Source organism: Trichechus manatus, unplaced genomic scaffold (assembly GCF_000243295.1).
Source record: "Trichechus manatus latirostris isolate Lorelei unplaced genomic scaffold, TriManLat1.0 scaffold00079, whole genome shotgun sequence".
Lineage (NCBI taxonomy): Eukaryota > Metazoa > Chordata > Mammalia > Sirenia > Trichechidae > Trichechus > Trichechus manatus.
Window position 1 is genome coordinate 8,396,641 of NW_004444015.1, and position 20,822 is coordinate 8,417,462.

The following is a 20,822-nucleotide window of genomic DNA, read 5'->3' on the forward strand; positions in this document are numbered from 1 at the left end:
GCTTAGGGTTGACATAATAGCAGAGCTTCAGACACTAACTGATATTCCCAAACCTGTTCTGTCGTGTTTATTGTCCTTGGTTGTGTGGTGGCTGACGATGTTGGAAGTATACTTGGAGAACAGCGGTTTAAGGGAGAGTAATTGAGGTACTGGGCAGTGGGCACAATGCTAGGAGAATTACTTGGACTTAAGTAAAATGGAAGACTGATCATTTATAATTGGGTAGTTTATACAAAAAGGGTTGTTCTCTTCTCCTGTCTATAATCCAGTTATTACCTCAACTTTTCCACTCGGCCTTTATAGCCACAGTGAAAATGAAGTAAAATAATTGCAAGGTGCCTGGTGATCCCCCAAAAGTCAGTTTATTCTCTACAAATGAGCCAGTGTATCTTCCCACCTGACACTAGCTTTCCCAGTCACTTTTATCTGTCACCCCGTTTCTGTTTCTCACTGTCTGCTTCTCTGCCCTGTTCTTGTTGTCTGTGACTTAGAATGCTTTTATCTCTGTGCATCTCTTTATCTCTGTGTTGTTGGCTACTCTCGTACTGTGCTTCCATCTGTGCTGTATCCGCAAGTGACTTCAAAGGAGGGGGGATCTTTGCGCTTTTCCTGGGGAGTACACACATACTCTAAGTAGACAGATAAATTCTGATCCCCTTGGAGATAGATGTGTGCCAGGGCAAAATATGTCCCCAGAGTTGATGATGTGTTGGGTTGTTTGAATAAGCTGTGTTCATTTTTTATTTAGGTCTTTGGGACCTGAAAATCTCTTACTGAAAGGAGCTACGCTAAAATCTACCAAGAAGATATATGGTGAATAATTTTTAAGATGTACTTATCAGAAATATGCTTTGTAAAGCCAGCGAATAAATAGTGCATGTTAAAAATTGAACTTGGCAGATATTGCTGTTAAACAAAAACCTATTTTAGGTGTTGGTAATTTATAAGATGGTGAATTTACATGAAATATGACAACTAAACTATATAGAATTAAATTATACTATAAATGTTACACCAACTGGTGAGTAGAAGAGGGCTTAGAATTCCCACTTTTATGGACATAAAAATTAATAGAGCTGACTAGGTGAGGAGTTGGTTGGCAAGGTCAGTTGTAACCTAGTTTTCATTGCATTCTCTTATTCCATAGGAGTTGCTGTTTACACTGGGATGGAAACCAAAATGGCTTTGAACTACCAAGGGAAATCTCAGAAACGTTCTGCTGTCGAAAAGTTAGTGTGCACCACCATTTCTTTAGTCATTATTGATCTGAAAGAGTTTCTTCCTCAGTAATTCCAGATAACAACCGTAACACGAAACAGCGTCAGTATTAATCATAATAACAGCTACCACTTTGAGCATTTTTTATTTTCCAGAAACTCTACTCAGTGATCTGCATATGTGATTTTGTTAATCCTCCAAACAACTGTATGAAGTAATTCCTATTAGCTCTTCTGCTTTACGGATGAGGAAATGATCTCAGAGATGTTAAATTACTTAGCTAAGCTTACACCACTATTAAGGGGAAGAGTTTATTTGAACTATAATTTAGATTCATTCCCTTTTGCTACTGGAACTAATGGTTTGGGGTCATCTAGTTGCAATATGCTGCAAAGAGGTTCTAAAACATAGATAGTAGTCTCCTGACAAGTATCGAAGATTTGGTAGATCTTCAAGCCATGTGCCACTGGCATGGACCTCTCCATGGTTGCCATCCAGTATCTCTTTCCATGGGTCTGCTTTCAGACTGATCTGAAAGACTCCACAGTGAGCTTAAGGATTTCACATTTGCTGTCCTCTCTCTGAGGAGCCCTGTAGGCACAGAGGTTAAGTACTCGGCTGCTAACCAAAAGGTCAGCAGTTCAAACCCACCAGCCTCCTCGCAGGAGAAAGATGTGTCAGTCTGCTTCCATAAAGATTACAGCCTTGGAAACCCTATGGGGCAGATCTACCCTTTCCTATGGGGTTGATATGAGTTGGAATCAACTCGTTGGCAATGGGTTTCATTTTGGTTTATTCTTTCTCTACCCGAGACCTTTAGGATTCAGAGACAAGCTTCTCCTTCTAAAAGGGTTGGGACATCTGGCTTTTTAAGCTAAAAGTGGCAAACTCAGTAGGAGGCAACTGGGGAAAGCTCACAGATTTACTAGCCAAGACGTGTGGTCTTAGTTGAGGTAAACCAGAAAACCAAGCAGCAATTCATCTGGGAGATCTGGAAATGAGATATCTCTATAAAGGCTGAGATAAGCTCTTCACACATTTCTGGCTAACAGAAACAATGTGCATACCTAGGGGAGATCCAAGAGGGCGCAGCAAATAGTAAAAGTCAAGAGAGACTTGAGAACTGGCTGCAGCGTTGAATGTGTTCCCCAACCCACACATTAATCAATTAGCAACTAAGTTATGCAGATACAAGGGAGACCCCTAGAAAGTCCGCCTAACAACAACAAAACAAAGACAAACAGGATGCCCAGACCAAAACTGAAAGAGAGAAAACATGAATTACCAAATACAGGAATGAATGCATGAATATCACTAAAGATCCTAAAGAATAAAAAGGATTTTAAAGGAACATTTCACTGGACGTTAGTTTCCTCCTCTATAATGTGATGTTGGCATGCTTGGATTTAATGCCAGGGAAAAGGGGAGAAATCTTTGTCATGGCCCAGTTGGTCTTCACTCCTCAGCTATATGGGGCATAATTCCAAGGAGATGTCAACAGGTGTGTACATCAGTGAGGACCAGCCTTTTAATCACTTATCAATCCTTGTCCTCAGAATTCACTGTATCCTTTCCCTTTGCAACACGTACTGCCACATACAAAAATCTCTGTAACCGCGTACTTCAGGGTTTCAAGTTGATAATAACTTGGAATAGTTAATGGCGTGTGTGTGTATCTCCTACACCTTACAGGAACCTTACTAAAGGTATGTTAAGCTAGTCAGCTATTACACTTAGAGGAGCATTGGTGAACAACAAACAGTTGTTCCAGTTTGCCACTTGAGAATGATGCTACAGCTGTAATAACTGAGATTCATCCATATAGGCTTGTGCTATGGTCACACATCATACGTAAGAGACGCTTTAGATAATTGAACAGTTTAATTGATACCTGGCTGAATTCTTTAATAATTAGCTGGTTTGTAAATCCATGATCTCTTACTTTTCAGATCTATCAATACCTTCCTGATTGTGTATTTATTTATATTACTGACCAAAGCTGCAGTATGCACTACTCTAAAGTATGTTTGGCAAAGTTATCCATATAATGATGAACCTTGGTATAACCAAAAGACCCAGAAAGAGCGGGAGACTTTGAAGGTAAAATTGGTTTTATGCTGAAAGTTTTAAGTCTATCACTTTGTGACCAAGCTACCCTTTATTGAAATGCTGCTTAGAGAAATACCTCTTGTTAGCTTCTAAGTTTTCTTTTAGCTGTATGGTAGCCATAAACTATTAAATATTTAAGAAATTTTGAAGTTTTTTTTCTTTTTACTTTTGGCATCTATGCTTATTTTTTGCTCTTTAGTTAAGAGTTTTAAGCAATTTGGTAAGAAGCTGTGACATTCTAATATAATTAAAGCTTGTGATAAATCATGATAGCAGCATAATGGATACCTACATGTCAACTTTGATATCACTGATATTCAGACGGAGCCGAGAACTTAACTGAAAAAGTGTTAAGACAAAAGGTACATATGCTAAAAGAATAACAATCAAACTGCGGGTATTCCTTTTTTTAAATTTTTTTTTTCGTGCATTAGTTGAAAGTTTACAGAGCAAATTAGTTTTCCATTTGATAGTTTGTAAATAAAGTGTTCCCTAATATTGGTTTCATCCCACACAATGTTTCAGCACTCTCCCCATTTCCGTCCTAGAATTTTTGTTTCCTTTCGTTCTCATTTTCTATCTCTTCCTGCGTTCTCATCTTTGCTTTTGGGCAAATGTTTTTTATCTCATATAATTGATTGTTTTAAGGAGCATGTTCCTCTCGGGTGTTATTGTTTATTTTATGGGCCTGTCTATGGTTTGGCTGAAAGGTGGTCTCTGGGAATGGCTTCAGTTCCAGTTCAGAAGGAGCTATAGCCTCAGGGGTTCCTCCAGTCTCTGTCAGACCAGTAAGTCTGGTCTTTTTTGTGAATTTGATTTTTTGTTCTACAATTTTTTTCCCACTCTGTCCAGGACCCTCTGTTCTGATCCCAGTCAGAGTGGTCGGTAGTGGTAGCCAGCCACCATCTAATTCTTCTGGTCTTGGGGTCGTGTAGGCTGTAGTTAATGTGGTCCATTAGTCCTTTGGACTAATGAGTCTTTAGTTTTCTTCATTCTCCTTTGTTCCGGACGGTAAGAGACCAATAGTTGTATTTTAGATGGCCGCTCGCAAGCTTTTAAGACCCCAGACGATACTCACCAAAGTATGATGCAGAACTTTGTCTTTATGAAATGTGTTATGCCAGTTGACATAGATGTCCCCCGAGTCTATGGCCCTTTGCCTTTGAGCTTAGGAACTTCATCCTGTGAGGTGTTTGATTATGTCTAAGAAGCTGCCCTGACTGTGGCCCTTGAGGGTATTCTTAATTGTTGTTCTCACATACTGTGATCATTTGTATTACAATGATATAGTACATTGGGAAGTTTCTTTATAGTAAGAGCACTGTTTTTGGCATTGAAGTAAAAAAAAAGGCTATTTCTTTATATTACACTTGTCTGATGGGACTGTGCATCTAATTAGCATGAGCTGTTTCTTTTGTTTTAGGTTTTGAAAATGTTCAAGAGCAGTGTTTTTAGCTTTGAAATAAAAAAAGGCTATTTCTTTATATTACACTTGTCTGATGGAACTGTGCATCTAATTAGCATGAACTATTTCTTTTATTTTAGGTTTTGAAAATGTTCACCGACTTCCTATCATTTATGGTTCTGTTCAACTTTATCATTCCTGTCTCCATGTATGTCACAGTAGAAATGCAGAAATTCTTGGGCTCCTTCTTCATTTCATGGGATAAGGACTTTTATGATGAAGAAATTAAGGAAGGAGCCCTGGTTAACACATCAGACCTTAATGAAGAACTTGGCCAGGTTAGAACACATTTTTACTTAAAATAAGTTAACGCGCTGAAGATACGGTTTTTTATCATCTGAATTACCAATGTGTGTGGCCATTTCACGTTTGGAAATATGATTCAAAGGAAATTCCTTTGTGTAGGCATGTAATGAAAGCAAGCAAGGTTTTCATAGCTATAGCATCAGTTCTTTTGCTGGCAATTTTGGGAAATGTTTCAATTTATGTGTTAAATTTGAATGCTCCAGAAATTCTCGTTAAAAATTACCTGTTGATATTGTTAGATTATGGGTTATTGCTTTGGAAGAGGAATGTATAGTTTTTATCACTATCTTTAACCATTTGGGGATAGAATATGGGATAGTAAATTTTACAAATTTTATGAATTTATTTTATAAATGCATTTTGTTTCATAAATAAAATTGACCAGAGTTTCATGAATAAAATTGACCAATTGACATTTTCTTGGTACATTTCTGATAAGATGGATCATAGACCTTGCAAGCAGAGTTGTTTATTCCAGTACAAGAATTTAAATGAAGGGAAAATGTGAGGGCATGCACTCCTCAAAATGCTTTTTGCTTCATATTCCAATGTAACCTAGGCTGTGACCTTGTTTCTAACCCAGGCACATTTATTTTCTAGTGCAGTGCAGTCCAGCTGTGAATCTTCAAGTGATGACTGCTTAGGTGCTTTTCTTATCAAAATTGAGAAAGTGTTTTCCCTTTGTTTGAATTTAGCGTGTTGTGTAACGATCTTCACAAGCTGAGGGGGTTTTTTGGCTTGCATTTAATTTTCATGATATTTAGAATGTCAAGGCTGTAGAAATGTCATTTCTGTGACTAGGAGATGCAGATTCTGTTAATGGAACTATGTGGATGGAACAGGGCCTCACATTTGTTTTAAATGGTACTGATTTGCACGTACACCTCAAAGCTCTCTCTTCCATAATTTAATCCCCCACCCCACCCCACCCCCGCCTTCAGCTCTTAACACAGCCCTCACCTAAGTAACCAAAGTAACATCTGCAGCCAGCAAGGGTGAAAGAACTCTCAAGATAACATTTTGTTTAGACCTCACCTCAGGACTCTGGTATCCCAGACCATGGGGTTTGCATCCCACAAAGTTACGATACTGCAGTATTAAGGATTGGACAAGAAATGAATGAATGTTTTTTCCCTTAGATATCATTCCCAAAAGAGTCTTTGTGGGTGACCTGAGCTGCCACAGTGGACCCAAGCCTTTTTAAAGCACTTTTCATCAAGGGATAGCGTTAACTGAGTAGAAGTACTCTAGTCCTTGTAAAAGGCATCAGTCTGCAGGGGTTTTGCATTTATATATATATATATATATATATATTTCCTTGAGCATACCAGCCACCTCTGGCGACTCTTTTCCCTGACATCCGATTTATTGGCTGACTCTGGATGTTGAATAAGTCCTGGTGTGACTGCTTTAGATTAGTGCCTGGCTAGGTGAATGAACTCACCCAAGGATGAGTATGGCCAATGTCGGGCTAGCTTTAACTACTCCTGCAAATAGAACAGTCATCATTCCACATGCAACACAATGCTCACTAGAGACAGATACGATGCCCAGGCTGGTTCCACTTGGTGAGACTCTTACCTCCTTCTTACAGATCCCCACCTCAGTAGATTCCATATTACTTGTGGGAATTGCAATCTTGTTCTTATTATCTAGACTGTATTAACACTACAGAAAGTAAAGTAGAGCTTTGGGTAATGATCTGGTAAATTTGATCTGTGAAAAGATGCCACCATTTCCATTTCAGCTACCACCCCCTTCATCCACCAAACCCTGCATTTCTGGGTGTGATTGTCATTTAGTGAAATCACTAACTTCAACAGCCAAACCAGCACTTCAATTAATACGGTGTAAAAACAACTTACCATCATTATCAGCTTGTATGTGTAGAAACTACCTGATCGAAAATGCAAAGAAGTCTTGAAATAGTTTCTTAGGCCATTTAGCATTCAGTGGACTGGTACACACAAAATTAAGTATAACCAGTTTCCGCTTTGATGAGTCATGATTTAAGATGTACGGGACTTTTATGTTACTAAAAGTAGTGTTGGTTAGTTTCCATTAATACCACTGCAAACACTTGCTTCACCTCTTTAAAAATGACCCACATTGGTATTACAAAAAGGTAGAAAGATATTTTTGGAACAGTGTTTGACATGAGAAACAAAGGGAAGTAGACTGATCAGTTCAGTTGGAACATAATGGGATCTTTTATGATCAGACCTCAGTCTTTTAGATAATCAAATGGTTCCAGCCCATCTTGAAAAAATTGTGGAGGTAGCCTCCTGCTTTATATCCCCTCCCAGTCCTGGGACTGTGCTTAATGGTGTGACTCTGTAAGTATATACTCTGATTCCAGTAATTCAATCCAGTGATTATTTATTCAGCTTCTGTTGTGTGTCTGAGATGTGTTCTAGGTACAGGGGTTACTATTGTGAAGTACATAAGAAATCCTCTAATGGTTCACCATCTAGTTGGGGAAAGACACGCGTCATAATCAATCAGAAAAATTAGGGAATGTAGGGTAATGAAAAGAGTCCAATACTGTGTGATTTTGGTCAAGTCAACAGCAATAATAATCAACATCTATATTGTACCTTACGGCTTACAGAACGTGTTTATCATTGAGCATTATTTTTTAATCTTTATAGTCTTATTCAGTAGGTATTATTATTTAAGAGAGGAAGAGATTTTCCTAGGTCACAAAGTTAATAGGTAGTGGAGCCAAGACTCTAGTCCAAGTGTTCCATTAGGCTAAGCCATATGAAAATGCCAATATTTGACCAATTTCGACCTACAAAATTAGCGATTTCATATGTTCAACCTGTAGTTCAGGGCTTTTTGTATCCTGTAGCAGATATCTCACCTTTAGCTTTCCGTCCATAAAATCATGGCTTTGCGCTTGCCATGTAGAGGGGCCTTTCCAGCAAACTCAAACCCATCATTAAAGGGGTAGAGGCTGCTGTTTAAAAGTCAGAGTCAAGCAGTAGCCTCTCCCTTTCTATTCCTCTCTCTCCCCTTTAAATATGAGAGTATGTTTAAACCAAGTCACAGCTGGCCCCTCCTCCCACTTGCCTGAGTATATGGCATATATTAGAGCGGTGGTGTGGTTCTCAAAGTGTGATCCTAGGACAAGCAGCATCAGAACTTGCTAGAAATGCAAGTTATCTTCTGATTTCTACTGAATCAGAAACTCTGAGGATGGAGTCCAGCAATCTGAGTTATAACAACCCCTCCAGGTGATTCTGATTCATGTTGGAGTTTGATAACCACTGCATTAGGGTATAATTTGTTGGCCTATACTTGGGAGATGAAATGTACACAGATCCATACTGCACAGACTCTTCCATAGAGGCAAACAAATTGAACTTTATACATTTTTTTATTTGTGAATTTTTTTTCCTTTTTTCTTTATTGTACTTTAGATGAAGGTTTACAGAACAAACTAGCTTCTCATTAAACAGTTAGTACATGTATTGTTTTATGACATTGGTTAACAACCCCACAACATGTCAACAGTCTCCCTTCTTGACGTTGGGTTCCCTATTACCAGCATTCCTGTCCCCTCCTGCCTTCTAGTTGTTGTCCCTGGACTGTTGTGCCCCATTAGTCTCATTTTGTTTTATGGGACTGTCTACTCTTTGGCTGAAGGGTGAACCTGGGGAGTGACTTCATTACTGAGCTAAAAAGGTGTCCGGGGGCCATACTCTCGGGGTTTCTCCAGTCTCTGTCAGGCCAGTAAATCTGGTCTTTTTTTGTGAATTAGAATTTTGTTCTACATTTTTCTCCAGCTCTGTCCAGGACCCTCTGTTGTGATCCAGTCAGAGCAGTCAGTGGTGGTAGCCAGGCACCATCTGGCTGTACTGGACTCAGTCTGGTGCAGGCCGTGGTAGTTGTGGTCCATTAGTCCTTTGGACTAATCTTTTCCTTGTATCTTGTTCTGTTCATTCTCCCTTGCTCCCGAAGGTGTGAGACCAGTGGAGTATCTTAGATGGCTGCTTACAGGCGTTTAAGACCCCAGGCGCTACTCACCAAGGTAGAATGTAGAACATTGTCTTTATAAACTGTTATGCCAGTTGAGCTAGATGTTCCCCGAGACCATGGTCCCCACAACCCTCCACCCAGCAATTCAGTCCCTCAGGGAGTTTGGATGTGTCTATGGAGTTTCCATGACCTTTCCTTGTACTGGTTGTCCTGGCTTCCCCAGTATTGTGTACTGTCTTACCCTTCACCAAAGTTACCACTTATCTATTGTCTATTTAGTATTCCCCCCACCCCTCGCAACCCTCGTAACCATCAAAGATTGTTTCTTTTAGTGTGTAAACCTTTTCTTGGGTTTTTATAACAACGATCTCATACAATATTTGTCCTTTTGTGATTGACTACTTTCTCTCAGCATAATGCCCCCCAGATTCATCCATGTTGTGAGATGATTCATCATTGTTCTTTATTGTTGCATAATACTCCATTGTGTGTATGTACCATAGTTTGTTTATCCATTCATCTGTTGATGGGCATCTAGGTTGTTTCCATCTTTTTGCTATTGTGAACAATGCTGCAATGAACATGAGTTGCACCTTATATTTTTAAAGCTACCACCCTTGAATACTCATAAATAAGTTTTCTGAATAGGTTAATGCTCACCTGAGTGTAGAAGGTACAACAACCCTGGACAACCTTCAGAGGGAAATGAAGGTTAATAATTTTGATTAAAAAAAAAAGTCCCACAGAGTTTCATTTTAGCTGGAAAAATTGAGACAATACACGAATAATACCACTTGGATTAATTTAAAGAAAGAATTCAAACTTGGCTGGCTAACAGGAGAAAAAAAGAGGAAGATTGGAAGGCTATATTTGTGCCAGTGCTGCTACCATGAAAGGCTTTGAAAAATAACTAGAAAGCAACTACTGCTGGAGTTCATCTCTTTCTGCCTTACATAATAAAAACCTTAATCTTGTGCTTATGCTTGTTCTTGTCAGCCCATAATTTTAACTATTTAAGCATAAATTGCCAAAAAAAAGAGGATAAAATTGTGGGTTTCCAAAAGCCAGATGTTATAAATAGAAGAGGTAGAAACTGAGATAAAATGGAAATGCTCAGTGTCGTTTATTTTACATGGAAAATGTATTTCATAGCTTATTTTTTCGATTGTCTATGAAAATATGCTGATATTATACTTTGACCCATCCTTATAAATTCTGTCCCCCCTCATCCCCCCCCACCAACCTGGAAACATTTTTAAAGAGTATCTGAAAATATACATAGTATGTGGAAAGAAATTTAAATTGTGTTTTTGATCACTATTAACTTACTGTGTCTTCTGATTAGGTAACTTTTACATTATTTTCCTGTCCATCTATATAGTCTGTAACTCTTATGTACATTATAAGATTGCAGTGCATTTCACTTCAATCCAGTATTTTTAAAGAAGATTTTACTTTACAAGGGAAAAAAAATCCCATCAGTTTTTATTTTATTTTGTTATATTTCAGTTAACTTAAGTTTCTATCAAATATTTTTTTCAATGGGTAATGCACATACCAGCATATAATGTGTGTGTGTGTGTGTGTGTGTGTAATAACTGATCTGTATATCCTTGTTTCCCACTTTGAAAATTGACTTTTCTGATGTAGCTTCTTTACATCAAAACAGGTAGGCGTTAAATTGAAGGGTTTTTAAATGTTGCATGGAGTCAAATAAGTCAGTCCAAAAAGGAAAATATTGTATGATCTCACTTAATGAAGTATCGAGAACAGGCAAATGTATAGAGACCAAAGTTTATTAGTCGATACCAGGGATGAGAGGGAGGGGGCAAGGGAGAGTCACTGCATAGGGGCACTGAGCATCTGTTAACGGTGATAAAAAAAAAAAAATTGGAAACAGATTGTGGTGATGGTTGCACGACATGATGAGCATAATTAATGTCATTGAATTGTACATGTGAAAAGGGTTGAAATGGGAATTGTTATATATATTTGCCATAATAAAAAAATTGAAGGGTTCTTAATTTGATAAAATACCCCCCCTTTTTTTTTTCTTTTGAGAGCCCTGGTGGTGTAGTCGTTAAGAGCTACGGCTGCTAACCAAAACGTTGGCAGTTCGAATCCACCAGGTACTCCTTGGAAACCATATGGGGCAGTTCTACTCTGTCCTATAGGGTCGCTATGAGTTGGAATCGACTCGACGGCAATGGGTACCTTAGACGTGATGCTATTTCAGTTTCTCTAAAAATACTCCTTCAATTCTCAGTCATTTGATAGTGTTCCCTCTGTAATTACATGGCATTAGAGAAGTAGTCTTAGAAGAGGTGATTTTCTGTGGATATGAAAATAACCCTGCCTTACAGCTAATGAAAAATTAATCACACCGAAGGAAAGGAGAAAGAATATGTTTCTGTCTTTGTTTTTAGGTGGATTATGTATTTACAGATAAGACTGGAACACTCACTGAAAATAGCATGGAATTCATTGAATGCTGCATAGATGGATACAAGTATAATGGTGTAACTGAGGAGGTTGATGGACTCTCTCGAACTGATGGACCCTTAACACATTTTGACAAAGCAGATAAGGTGGCGATTTCTGTGTTACCATTTTACATTGAGAAATTAATCTGTAGTGCCTGTGTTAACGTGCATAGGAGAAATAGTTTCCCATTAGGCGCATGACATAGTTTTGAATAGCCATTTGTTCTTTTGGATTTTATCTTTCCTGTTTTACTCATACCTCTGGAGTTTGTAAACAAGTAGAATTTATAAGTTGAGAGAATTGTGTGAAAAGCATTTGGGTAAAACTCTCCTTGTTTGTCTGTGTGCTCATGATTTTTGTGTGCTTTGTCTTTAAAATATTAGCTCCTCCAAGAATGATGTCTGTCTGCGTCATAAAAATCCCAGAAGTGTCGAAGCATTAAATGAATCAGAGTCTTCCTGCACCTGAGCTATTGCTGGATTGTAAATTAGATACTGAATGAACTCTTTAGGCCATGGTGAAGTTTCTGCTGTGGTATTAGGTGGCACTGCAGTACCCTGAGTGAGTTAATGTGTCCCCTAGGGCATGCTAGCTGAGTACCAGGGACTCTGTTAGGTACTAGGAAGATGCATATCTCATATGTTAGGCATTTATGAATTCTGTTAGTCCATTTCCTGGAGGTTATAACATTCTTTCACATTAATGTCTCTTTCTCTTTTCACTGAGTAGTTACTGAGTGATTGAAGTAAAAATACTATTGTCTCTTTTATTTCTGTTCTACAGAATAAAGAAGAGCTCTTTCTGCGTGCTTTGTGTTTATGTCATACTGTAGAAATTAAAACAAATGATGCTGTTGATGGAGCTACAGAATCAACTGAATTAACCTATGTCTCCTCTTCACCAGATGAAATAGCTTTGGTGAAAGGAGCTAAAAAGTAAGCACTTATACTTCTCCCGAGAAAGCAAAATCACAGGAGCACAGGAATCATTTTGTTTTCTGTTTACATCAATATCTTTATCTTGTAAATCTCTTTAATTAATAATTAATAAAAAGCCAAATTTCTTTATTTGAAAGTTTGAAAAATTCCCAAACCTAAACAATTAAGACCAAAAAGAAAATGAGGATGCATAGATATAACTTGCATTACTTTTTATACAGGCCTGCTGGAAAGTTCAAGTGTTCATGCTATATTTTGAAAATCGTGTAACAGTGGCTGCTTTTAATACAAGTTGTTATTTCTGAAATATTTCATAGTCATTCTGATTTCCCCCGGCGGTTTTGACGTCATTTGCTAACTGACAGTCCAGTTTTACCCATGAGGTCTAAGATGATTAATTGGCTAAAAGGTCACCTAACATGTTGGCTGCAGAGTTGGAATTATAAATTGCTTCTCCCTTGATTACAATTTGTAGCTGGGACTTGGCTCTGTGTTACTAACTCGGCCAGTAAAGGGAGGTGGAGTCTATGAGATCGTATGAAGGCAAAGAAGCGAATAAACAAGTATCAGTAACCCCAGTGCGAGGGAAAATTAATTGTTCTTTGTTGTTAGGTGCCGTCGAGTCGGTTCCGACCTATAGCGACCCTCTGTACCACAGAAGGAAACACTGCCTGATCCTGCACCATCCTCACAGTTGTTGCTATGTTTGAGCCTATTGTTGCAGCCACTGTGTCAATTGTTCTTCAGAGATTAACAGCGGGTTTTTTTTAAATTGTTTTTGATAGGTACGGGTTCACATTTTTAGGAACTCGGAATGACTGTATGAGAGTAGAGAACCAAAGAAAAGAAATAGAAGAGTAAGTAGCACTGTGTGTTTCATGTTTCTTGTTTCCTAACCCCGCAGTAAACATTACATGCATTCAGGAAGGGTACCAAAGGAAATTGGATGTATCTATAACTACGGGACTTAGCTCTCACATTTCAGAGTTTCATGGAAATGTAGCTGGAGTAGGGGAAGCCATTTTCATATAATGGCAGAAACTGAGGTTTGAGGTAGAAATAATTCCGGGTTGGTTCACATATGGATCCAGTAGTCTTGAATGAACCCCCTTTCTAGGGTCTGCATAGACTTTCATTCTGGAATTTAGATGCCATTCCAGGTCTCTAACATGAGCTGTAAGAAAAATTGGTGAACATTAATGAAACTTTCTGCCCAGAGCCCAGCCAATCACTCTAGGATTGCAAGCCCAGACAATAGTAGAGCTTTGGTATTACCAGAAGCTTTGTCCTATTCTGGATGCTCGAATGTGAACTTCAGGGAAAGTACTCTGATGCAGTTGTACCCCCGCATTTCTTTCTTTTGCTACAAAGACCCCAATAAACAAAGCCACTTTGGCTTAATGGCAGATATTAATTAGGCTCTGTGATTCATTTGAATTTCTTCATCTGAACTTGAAGTGTAATTATCTCATCTGATTTCCATTCCAGCCCCTGGGATCTCATGAGATCCATCTCAGAAACCTGTAATACATGGAGAGGCATTGGGGAATGTACCCTGGTGGGGAGGGATACTCAGAAGCCCAGAGGAAGGCTCTGGGACCTGACTGCCAGGGGCCAAGTTTCATTGTCAGAATCCAGATCCTAGCCACTCCACAACAGTGCCCCCATCTGGCCAGCACCAAATGAGGTGTCATATATGGATGGCTTAAACACACAGGAGCGAGTGTGTCTACATGTGCACACATACCCCAAAACCAGTAACCCTTTCACTCCCACCAAAAACAAAAACGAGCCACTGTAACTACATAGTAAATCTTTTATGTCAAATAGATGTATCCAAGTTGTTTATTTTCAAGAGAATGTTCCCTTACAATGTTCTAATCATTAACTCTTATTTAACTCTCCTGTGTTCTTTCACCTGATTAATAGCTCAGCCATCCACACATAATCTTGATCATATCATTCCTCTTTTTAAACCCTTCAATGGCTCCCTATTGCTCTTAGGATAAAATCCCAAATCCCTGACAAGACCCACAGGGTTTTCCACTCCCAACCCCTTCTTACCTCTCTTACTTCATCTCTTGCCGTTTCCCTATCAGGTAGTTTTCAGACCTTGGTGAGCTATTCAAAGTTCCCCATAGGCCATGTTCTATGCTTTTGCATGTGCCTTTCCCTCTACTCAGAATGCCATGGCCCCCTTTCTTCATCATATCATTCCTGCTGATACTGCAAAACACAGCTCAGGCAATAACCTCTTCCAGGACACCGTCCTTCAGATGGCTTCCCTGTGTCCTGTCACACCACCCCTGTGAGTGCCTCTATTACAGTACTTAGCCAGCCTGGTGGGGAGAAGATAACTTATCTCACCACCCTCTGCCTCACTCGTCATTTGGTGAGCTCCTTGAGGAAAGGGACTTGGGCAGATTCACCTCTATTACCCAGCACCTAACACTGTGCCTGGCACATAGTAGGCACTCCATAGATGTTAGTAAACTAATTGTCAGGGTAGGACTATGTCTGGATCCCTCCAGATTTGACTTGGTAAGTCAGCTCTCCTTGCTTTTGTCCCCCATTCCTAAGTAACCATTCCCTGCTTACCATTTTAACGAATGTAACGAGAGGATATAGATACCCTTAGCCAGCAGTGGTGTCCTCTGACACATGTTCTATGTGCGAAACAATTCCGAACCCAAGGGAAAGCACCAGTCATGCACACAACCAGCCACCCTTCCCGAAAGATGAGAGCTCTTTCTTCATTCACAATCTTTACATATCTCAAAGTGTTTCTGTTGTGTTTTATTTTTCCTAATGTGTCTAGGTATCTTACTTCTCTCATTTCTCTTCTCTTAAAGATATGAACTTCTTCATACCTTAAACTTTGATCCCGTCCGCCGACGTATGAGTGTAATTGTGAAGAATCAGAAAGGTATGCATTTTTAAAACTTGACTTTCTCTCTGTTTCCATTTGTCGGTTTATATTTTGATCAACTATTTCATGAAAGAAGAACATGTTATGTAGTAGTGTAGGAGTAGCTAAAGTCATGCACAGCAGTAGCTTTTGTATATTCCTTCACGTCTTTATTTAAGTGCATATGTTTAGTTTGCCAAATTGTCAATGGCACAACCCCTGATATGATAGTATGTGCATTTTCATGGAAACTGAAGAACTGTGTTCCTCCACCCTGGGTGTTCAAACAGGAACCTGAAAAGGATGACTTTTTAAGCTTCAGGGTATGATTAGAGTCCCCAGTAATGTCTACATGCAATTGGATGGTCTGGGATTACTGACAGCAGAATACTTGAGTGAAGAAGTTTCTGGTTATCCCTCTCTGACCTTCCTAATTCCCTTTCTGCTTTCCACTCCCTGGGAGCAGGTGAGGTAGACGTGACTAAGGGCCAGTCCTCTTGGAAGGGACATTTGGGTTTTACTCCAGTGCTGTGGGCGGTTTGTATGACAGACTAAGGTGTGCCCTTTGCAGGGGAACCTGTGCCATTATCCCAGGACTCCCCCATCTCCTTGGCAGGCACCATGGTGGATGCCTTCTGCTTGTATTCAGCAAGGCCCTTGAGGAAGCACTCCTGCTTTATTCGCGGGCTCTCAGATAATTGTGTGTGTGTGTGTGTGTGTGTGTGTGTCTGTGTGTGTCTGTGTGTGTCTGTGTCTGCGTGTGTCTGTGTGTGTCTGTGTGTGTGTGTGTGTCCAGGTGGTTTGTTTTTAAGAAAAATAGCCTTGACTTATTTCCCAAATAACTGGTCTAAATTAACTGGTCTGAATTCTTTAAAATGAGAATACTTTCTGGGAGGATACAGACAGACACTTGGGGGAACATATCCCACTTTTTGATGCTTTGTGGTATAACTGTAAAGTTATGAAACTGATTTTACTACGTGAGTGTGGAATTTGTTTTGTGACTTTTAAACACATTTTGGAGGTGTGAGAGAAAATGCGGGGAGGGAACAACATTTGAAATACCATTGTTGTGCGCATATCCACATATGAGTTCTACTGCAAATGATCAGATGTCTGGGGAAGTGATCTGCAAGAGGCTCCAACCTCAGAGCCATTGTTTTTAAATTGTTAAACTCAGCTCTTTGCCTGATCAGAATAAAGTGTCTTTCATAATGCTCAACTATGAATATTTCCCTGAGTGCATGGACTGATCTAAAGTTATACTCGTACCAGTGTTCTACAGGCTACTCCCAAGTTTCCAGTAAAAACTGTCAAACCACTGTTTTAAAAGCTAACTTGTATAGTTTATTCAGAATTATTTCAGCTTGAGCTTGGTCCTTGAAATGTGTAGACGCCATATGTGCAGTTAAGACTAACATTGCCTCAATTTTAAAAAAAAAATTTTATTTTTGGTGAAAATATACACAGCAGAACACACACACATTCGACATTTCTACATGTACAATTCAGTGACATTCGTTGTCTCGATTTTTAAAGAGAATACAGATGCAGTCCTTGATGCAAGCACAGCCCTCCATGATTCAGTGGGAGGAAGTAGATTTTAAAGGAGATGCATGTTGTAAATTCCCGGTTATTAGTCTTAAGAGGTAGTGAGTATTCATTCCCCTGACAGACTGAAGGTCAAGATGTCTTGTTCCATTTGGGTGAGCATTGCAAAGCAGGCTCAGGATACACATCAGCTAGATGAGAGACGCCAGCTTAGTATTTATCTGTTATTAAAATCTCATTCCAGTCTTAAAATTCTAAGTCGAGTATCTTGGTTCTTTATTTTAGGAGACATATATCTCTTTTGTAAAGGAGCAGACTCAGCCATTTTCCCCAGAATACAAATTCCCGAACCTGAGTCAACTAAACTTAGGAATGCCATTGATTCAACTAAACAGCATGTGGAACGTAGTGCAATGGTAAGCATACCCCCTCCCCCAATAAGTAAAAGGAGAAACACTGGGTATGACTGTTGGTGGGATTGTTGTGTAAATGAAATTTTAAATGAATTTTAGTTCATTTTTGTGGTGTATCTTTTGTATTTGAGAGATTCAGTAATACTGTTTTTCTTATTTTAATCTAAAACATTATCCTGGAGCAAGTTTCTGGTCAGAACTTGAAGCCTTGAACACTTTTCAAGAATCTTTGTTTTATGTTGCTTCTGCTTTTTTTACACTCTAAGAGCTATTCTTTTGTTATTCTGAACCAAATGGAATGGTACCTTTTTACTTGCAATCTATTCTTTTGTCTTTCTTTTTTTTTTTTTTTTTTGTCAGATTTTCTCTTTTATACATGTGGGTAAAACGAGTATTTAAAGAGAGTGCATTTTGTTCAAATGTTATTTGGATAACTACAGATCTACTACTTTCCTTCTAGAATGGTTATCGGACACTTGGTGTAGCCTTCAAAAACATTGCTCCAGATGATTATGAAAGAATTAACAGACAACTCATAGAGGCGAAAATGGCCTTACAAGACAGAGAAGAAAAAATGGAAGAGGTCTTGGATGATATTGAGACAAACATGAATTTAATTGGAGCCACTGCAGTGGAAGACAAGTAACTAGAAAATGATACTCTTGTTACTTGAATGACCAGTAATTTAGGGTGGGATCTTCCCCAGATTAAGAATTTATTCTCAAATTTTGAAATCTTTCATTTAACTTTGTTGTTTAAATGGACTTAAAGATTCATTTGTTGTAACATGTATGAAAAATGATGCGATATTTTGAACTGTTTATGGGAATGATTTTTAAGTTAAATACAAATGACTGAGAAGAAAATCAGTCATCACTAAGGTCTTTTGAATATTTACTAAGCCATGCATTCATTTATGCAAACATGTATTACTCTTACTATGTGTAGAGAGCTTTGTGCTAGAGGCAACATTCGAGCTGGTACCTGGAAGAATAAGTCAGATTTTCCAGAGATGAGCAGAAAGGAAATTCAAGGAAAAGAGAACCACAGGAGAGCTGAATTCTAACCTAATGTAATAGACCAGAGCGTGTTTTTGCATACTTTGAAATAATTTTGCTTTAACTGTACAGAATGAGGTCTGCTAGCCACAGTTACAGGGCTCTAGCATTGATCTGCCTGAAAGCATGTTTAGACTCTTAATATTTTAGGAGTTTTCTAAAAATAATAAGTGCAAATTATGAGACTTAACCAAACAAAAAGTTACAAACATACATTCAACCACATTGGAAGGTATTGCAATTTTAATGAAATTCATTTAGTCTAATCTCATTGTTGTTACTCCGTGGCTAAAAGGAACCCAAAGAAAGTATCATTCTTTTTCTATCTTGCATTTCAGAATTATACTGAAGTTATCATTCAGGATGGTTGGCTTTCCTGTTCTTAAAGCTCCCCAGGGATAGGGATTTGCTAACTTCCCTCAGTATCTGCTTTAGAATGCATTTGGCCTTATATTTTTGAACCACGTTCAGTATTTGCATAGTGGGATATAAAACATGCTGAAGTGATAGTGACTAAGAACGTTTGGTGAGTTTCTGAACATTTTAGCTTAGAGTGGTGATTCTTAATTCTACCATAGGATACCAGTTATAACGCTCAAGAGTTATCACAAGACACAATAGATGGTCCCAGATAGAATGGGAGAAAAATGTAGAATAAAACTCAAATTCCTAATAAAGGCCAGACTTACTGGATTGGTAGAGACTGGAGGAAACTCTGAGACTATCGTCCTGGAATACCCTTTAAGCTTGAAAGTCAAGCCATTCCCAGTGGTCATCTATCAGCCAAAAGACAGAGTGGCTCATAAAATAAATAATATCACCTGTGAATATTGTACTTCTCTAAACAATCATCTAAATGAGACCTAAAGGTCAACATTTATCTTAGACCAAATATGAAAAGTAAGGGGGGACAAGGAAGCTAAATTAACGGAAGCAGAACAACCAGAATGAAAATAATGTGAATGCTGACACATTGTGAAAAGTGTAACCAATGTCACTGAATAATATGTATAAATAAACCAAACCCATTACCACTGAGTCGATTCCAACTCATAGCAACCCTATAGGATAGAGTAGAACTGCCCCATAAGGTTTCCAAGGAGCGCCTGGTGGATTCAAACTGCCAACCTTTTGGTTAGCAGTCATAGCTCTTAACAACTATGCCACCAGGGTTTTCGGTAATATGTATAGAAATTGTTAAATGAATACCTAATTTGCTATATAAATTTTCTCCGAACACACAATAAAATATTTAGTTTAGGTAGATAGTGAGTTTCTAGAAATTTGTCCATTTCCCTGAGGTTTTCAAATTTGTTGGAGTACAATTTTTCTGTTATGATCCTTTTAATTTCAGTTGGGTCTGTTGTGATTCACTCATCTCATGTTTTATACCAGTTACTTGCTTCCTCTCCTGTGTTTCTTTTGTCAGTTTGGCCAGTGGTTTATCGATTTTGTTGATCTTTTAAAGAACCAGCTTTTGGTCTTGTTAACTGTTTCAATTGTTTTTCTATTCTCTTTCATTTAATTCTGCTCTAATTCTTATTATTTCCTTTCTTCTGGCACTCGAGGGCTTCTTTTGCTGCTCTCTTTCTGCTTTTTCGAGTTGTAGGGTTAATGTTTTGATTTTGGCCCTTTCTTCTTTTTGAATGTGTGCATTTATTGTTATAAACTGACCTCTGAGCACTGCTTTTGCTGTGTCCCAAAGGTTCTGGTAGGATGTGTTTTCATTCTCATTGGATTCTATGAATTTTTTATTCCATCCTTAATTTCTTCTATAACCCAGTAGTTTTTGAGCAAGGTGTTGTTCAGTTTCCATGTGTTTGATTTTTTTTCCTTGCTTTTTCTGTTGTTGATTTCTACTTTTATGGCTTTATGATCAGAAAAGATGCTTTGTAATATTTCGATGCTTTGGATTTTTTTAAGGATTGCTTTATGGCCTAATATGTGGTCTATTCTGGAGAATGTTCCATGTGCGTTGGAAAAGAAAGTATATTTGGCTACTTTTTGGTGTAGTGTTTGGTATATGTCTATGAGATCAAGTTGGTTGATTGTACCATTTAGCTCTTCCATGTCTTTGTTGAGCTTCTTTCTGGATGTTCTATCCTTTATCAAAAGTGGTGTGTCGAAGTCTCCTACTACTATTGTGGAGCTATCTATCTCTCTTTTCAGTGCTGTTAGAGTTTATGTATTTTGGAGCCCTGTCATTTTGTGTATAAATATTTATTATAGTTTTGTCCTCCTGGTGTATTGACCCTTTAATCATTATGTAGTGTCCTTCCTTATCCTTTGTGGTAGATTTTATATTAAAGTCTGTTTTGTCAGAGATTAATTTTGCCACTCCTGCTCTTTTTTGAGTGTTGTTTACTTAATATATTTTAATATACTTTT

General features: G+C 38.4%; 1 protein-coding gene across 10 annotated transcripts in view; it reads left to right on the plus strand.

Annotated features, from left to right (window-relative positions):
* ATP11C (ATPase phospholipid transporting 11C) overlaps positions 1–20,822 on the plus strand; it is a 182,191-nt gene that overhangs the window by 115,184 nt on the left and 46,185 nt on the right. For all 10 annotated transcript variants that reach the window (XR_002824789.1, XM_023735470.1, XM_023735475.1 and 7 more), the window contains 10 exons: positions 749–813; positions 1,148–1,229; positions 3,168–3,318; positions 4,873–5,070; positions 11,509–11,670; positions 12,350–12,501; positions 13,290–13,361; positions 15,357–15,430; positions 17,249–17,379; positions 17,837–18,018. Coding sequence is in view for 9 of the 10 variants with exons in the window: in XM_023735470.1 (XP_023591238.1) it covers positions 749–813; positions 1,148–1,229; positions 3,168–3,318; positions 4,873–5,070; positions 11,509–11,670; positions 12,350–12,501; positions 13,290–13,361; positions 15,357–15,430; positions 17,249–17,379; positions 17,837–18,018 (1,269 nt within the window). In the remaining variant the exon portion in view is untranslated. The remainder of the gene's footprint in view (positions 1–748; positions 814–1,147; positions 1,230–3,167; positions 3,319–4,872; positions 5,071–11,508; positions 11,671–12,349; positions 12,502–13,289; positions 13,362–15,356; positions 15,431–17,248; positions 17,380–17,836; positions 18,019–20,822) is intronic.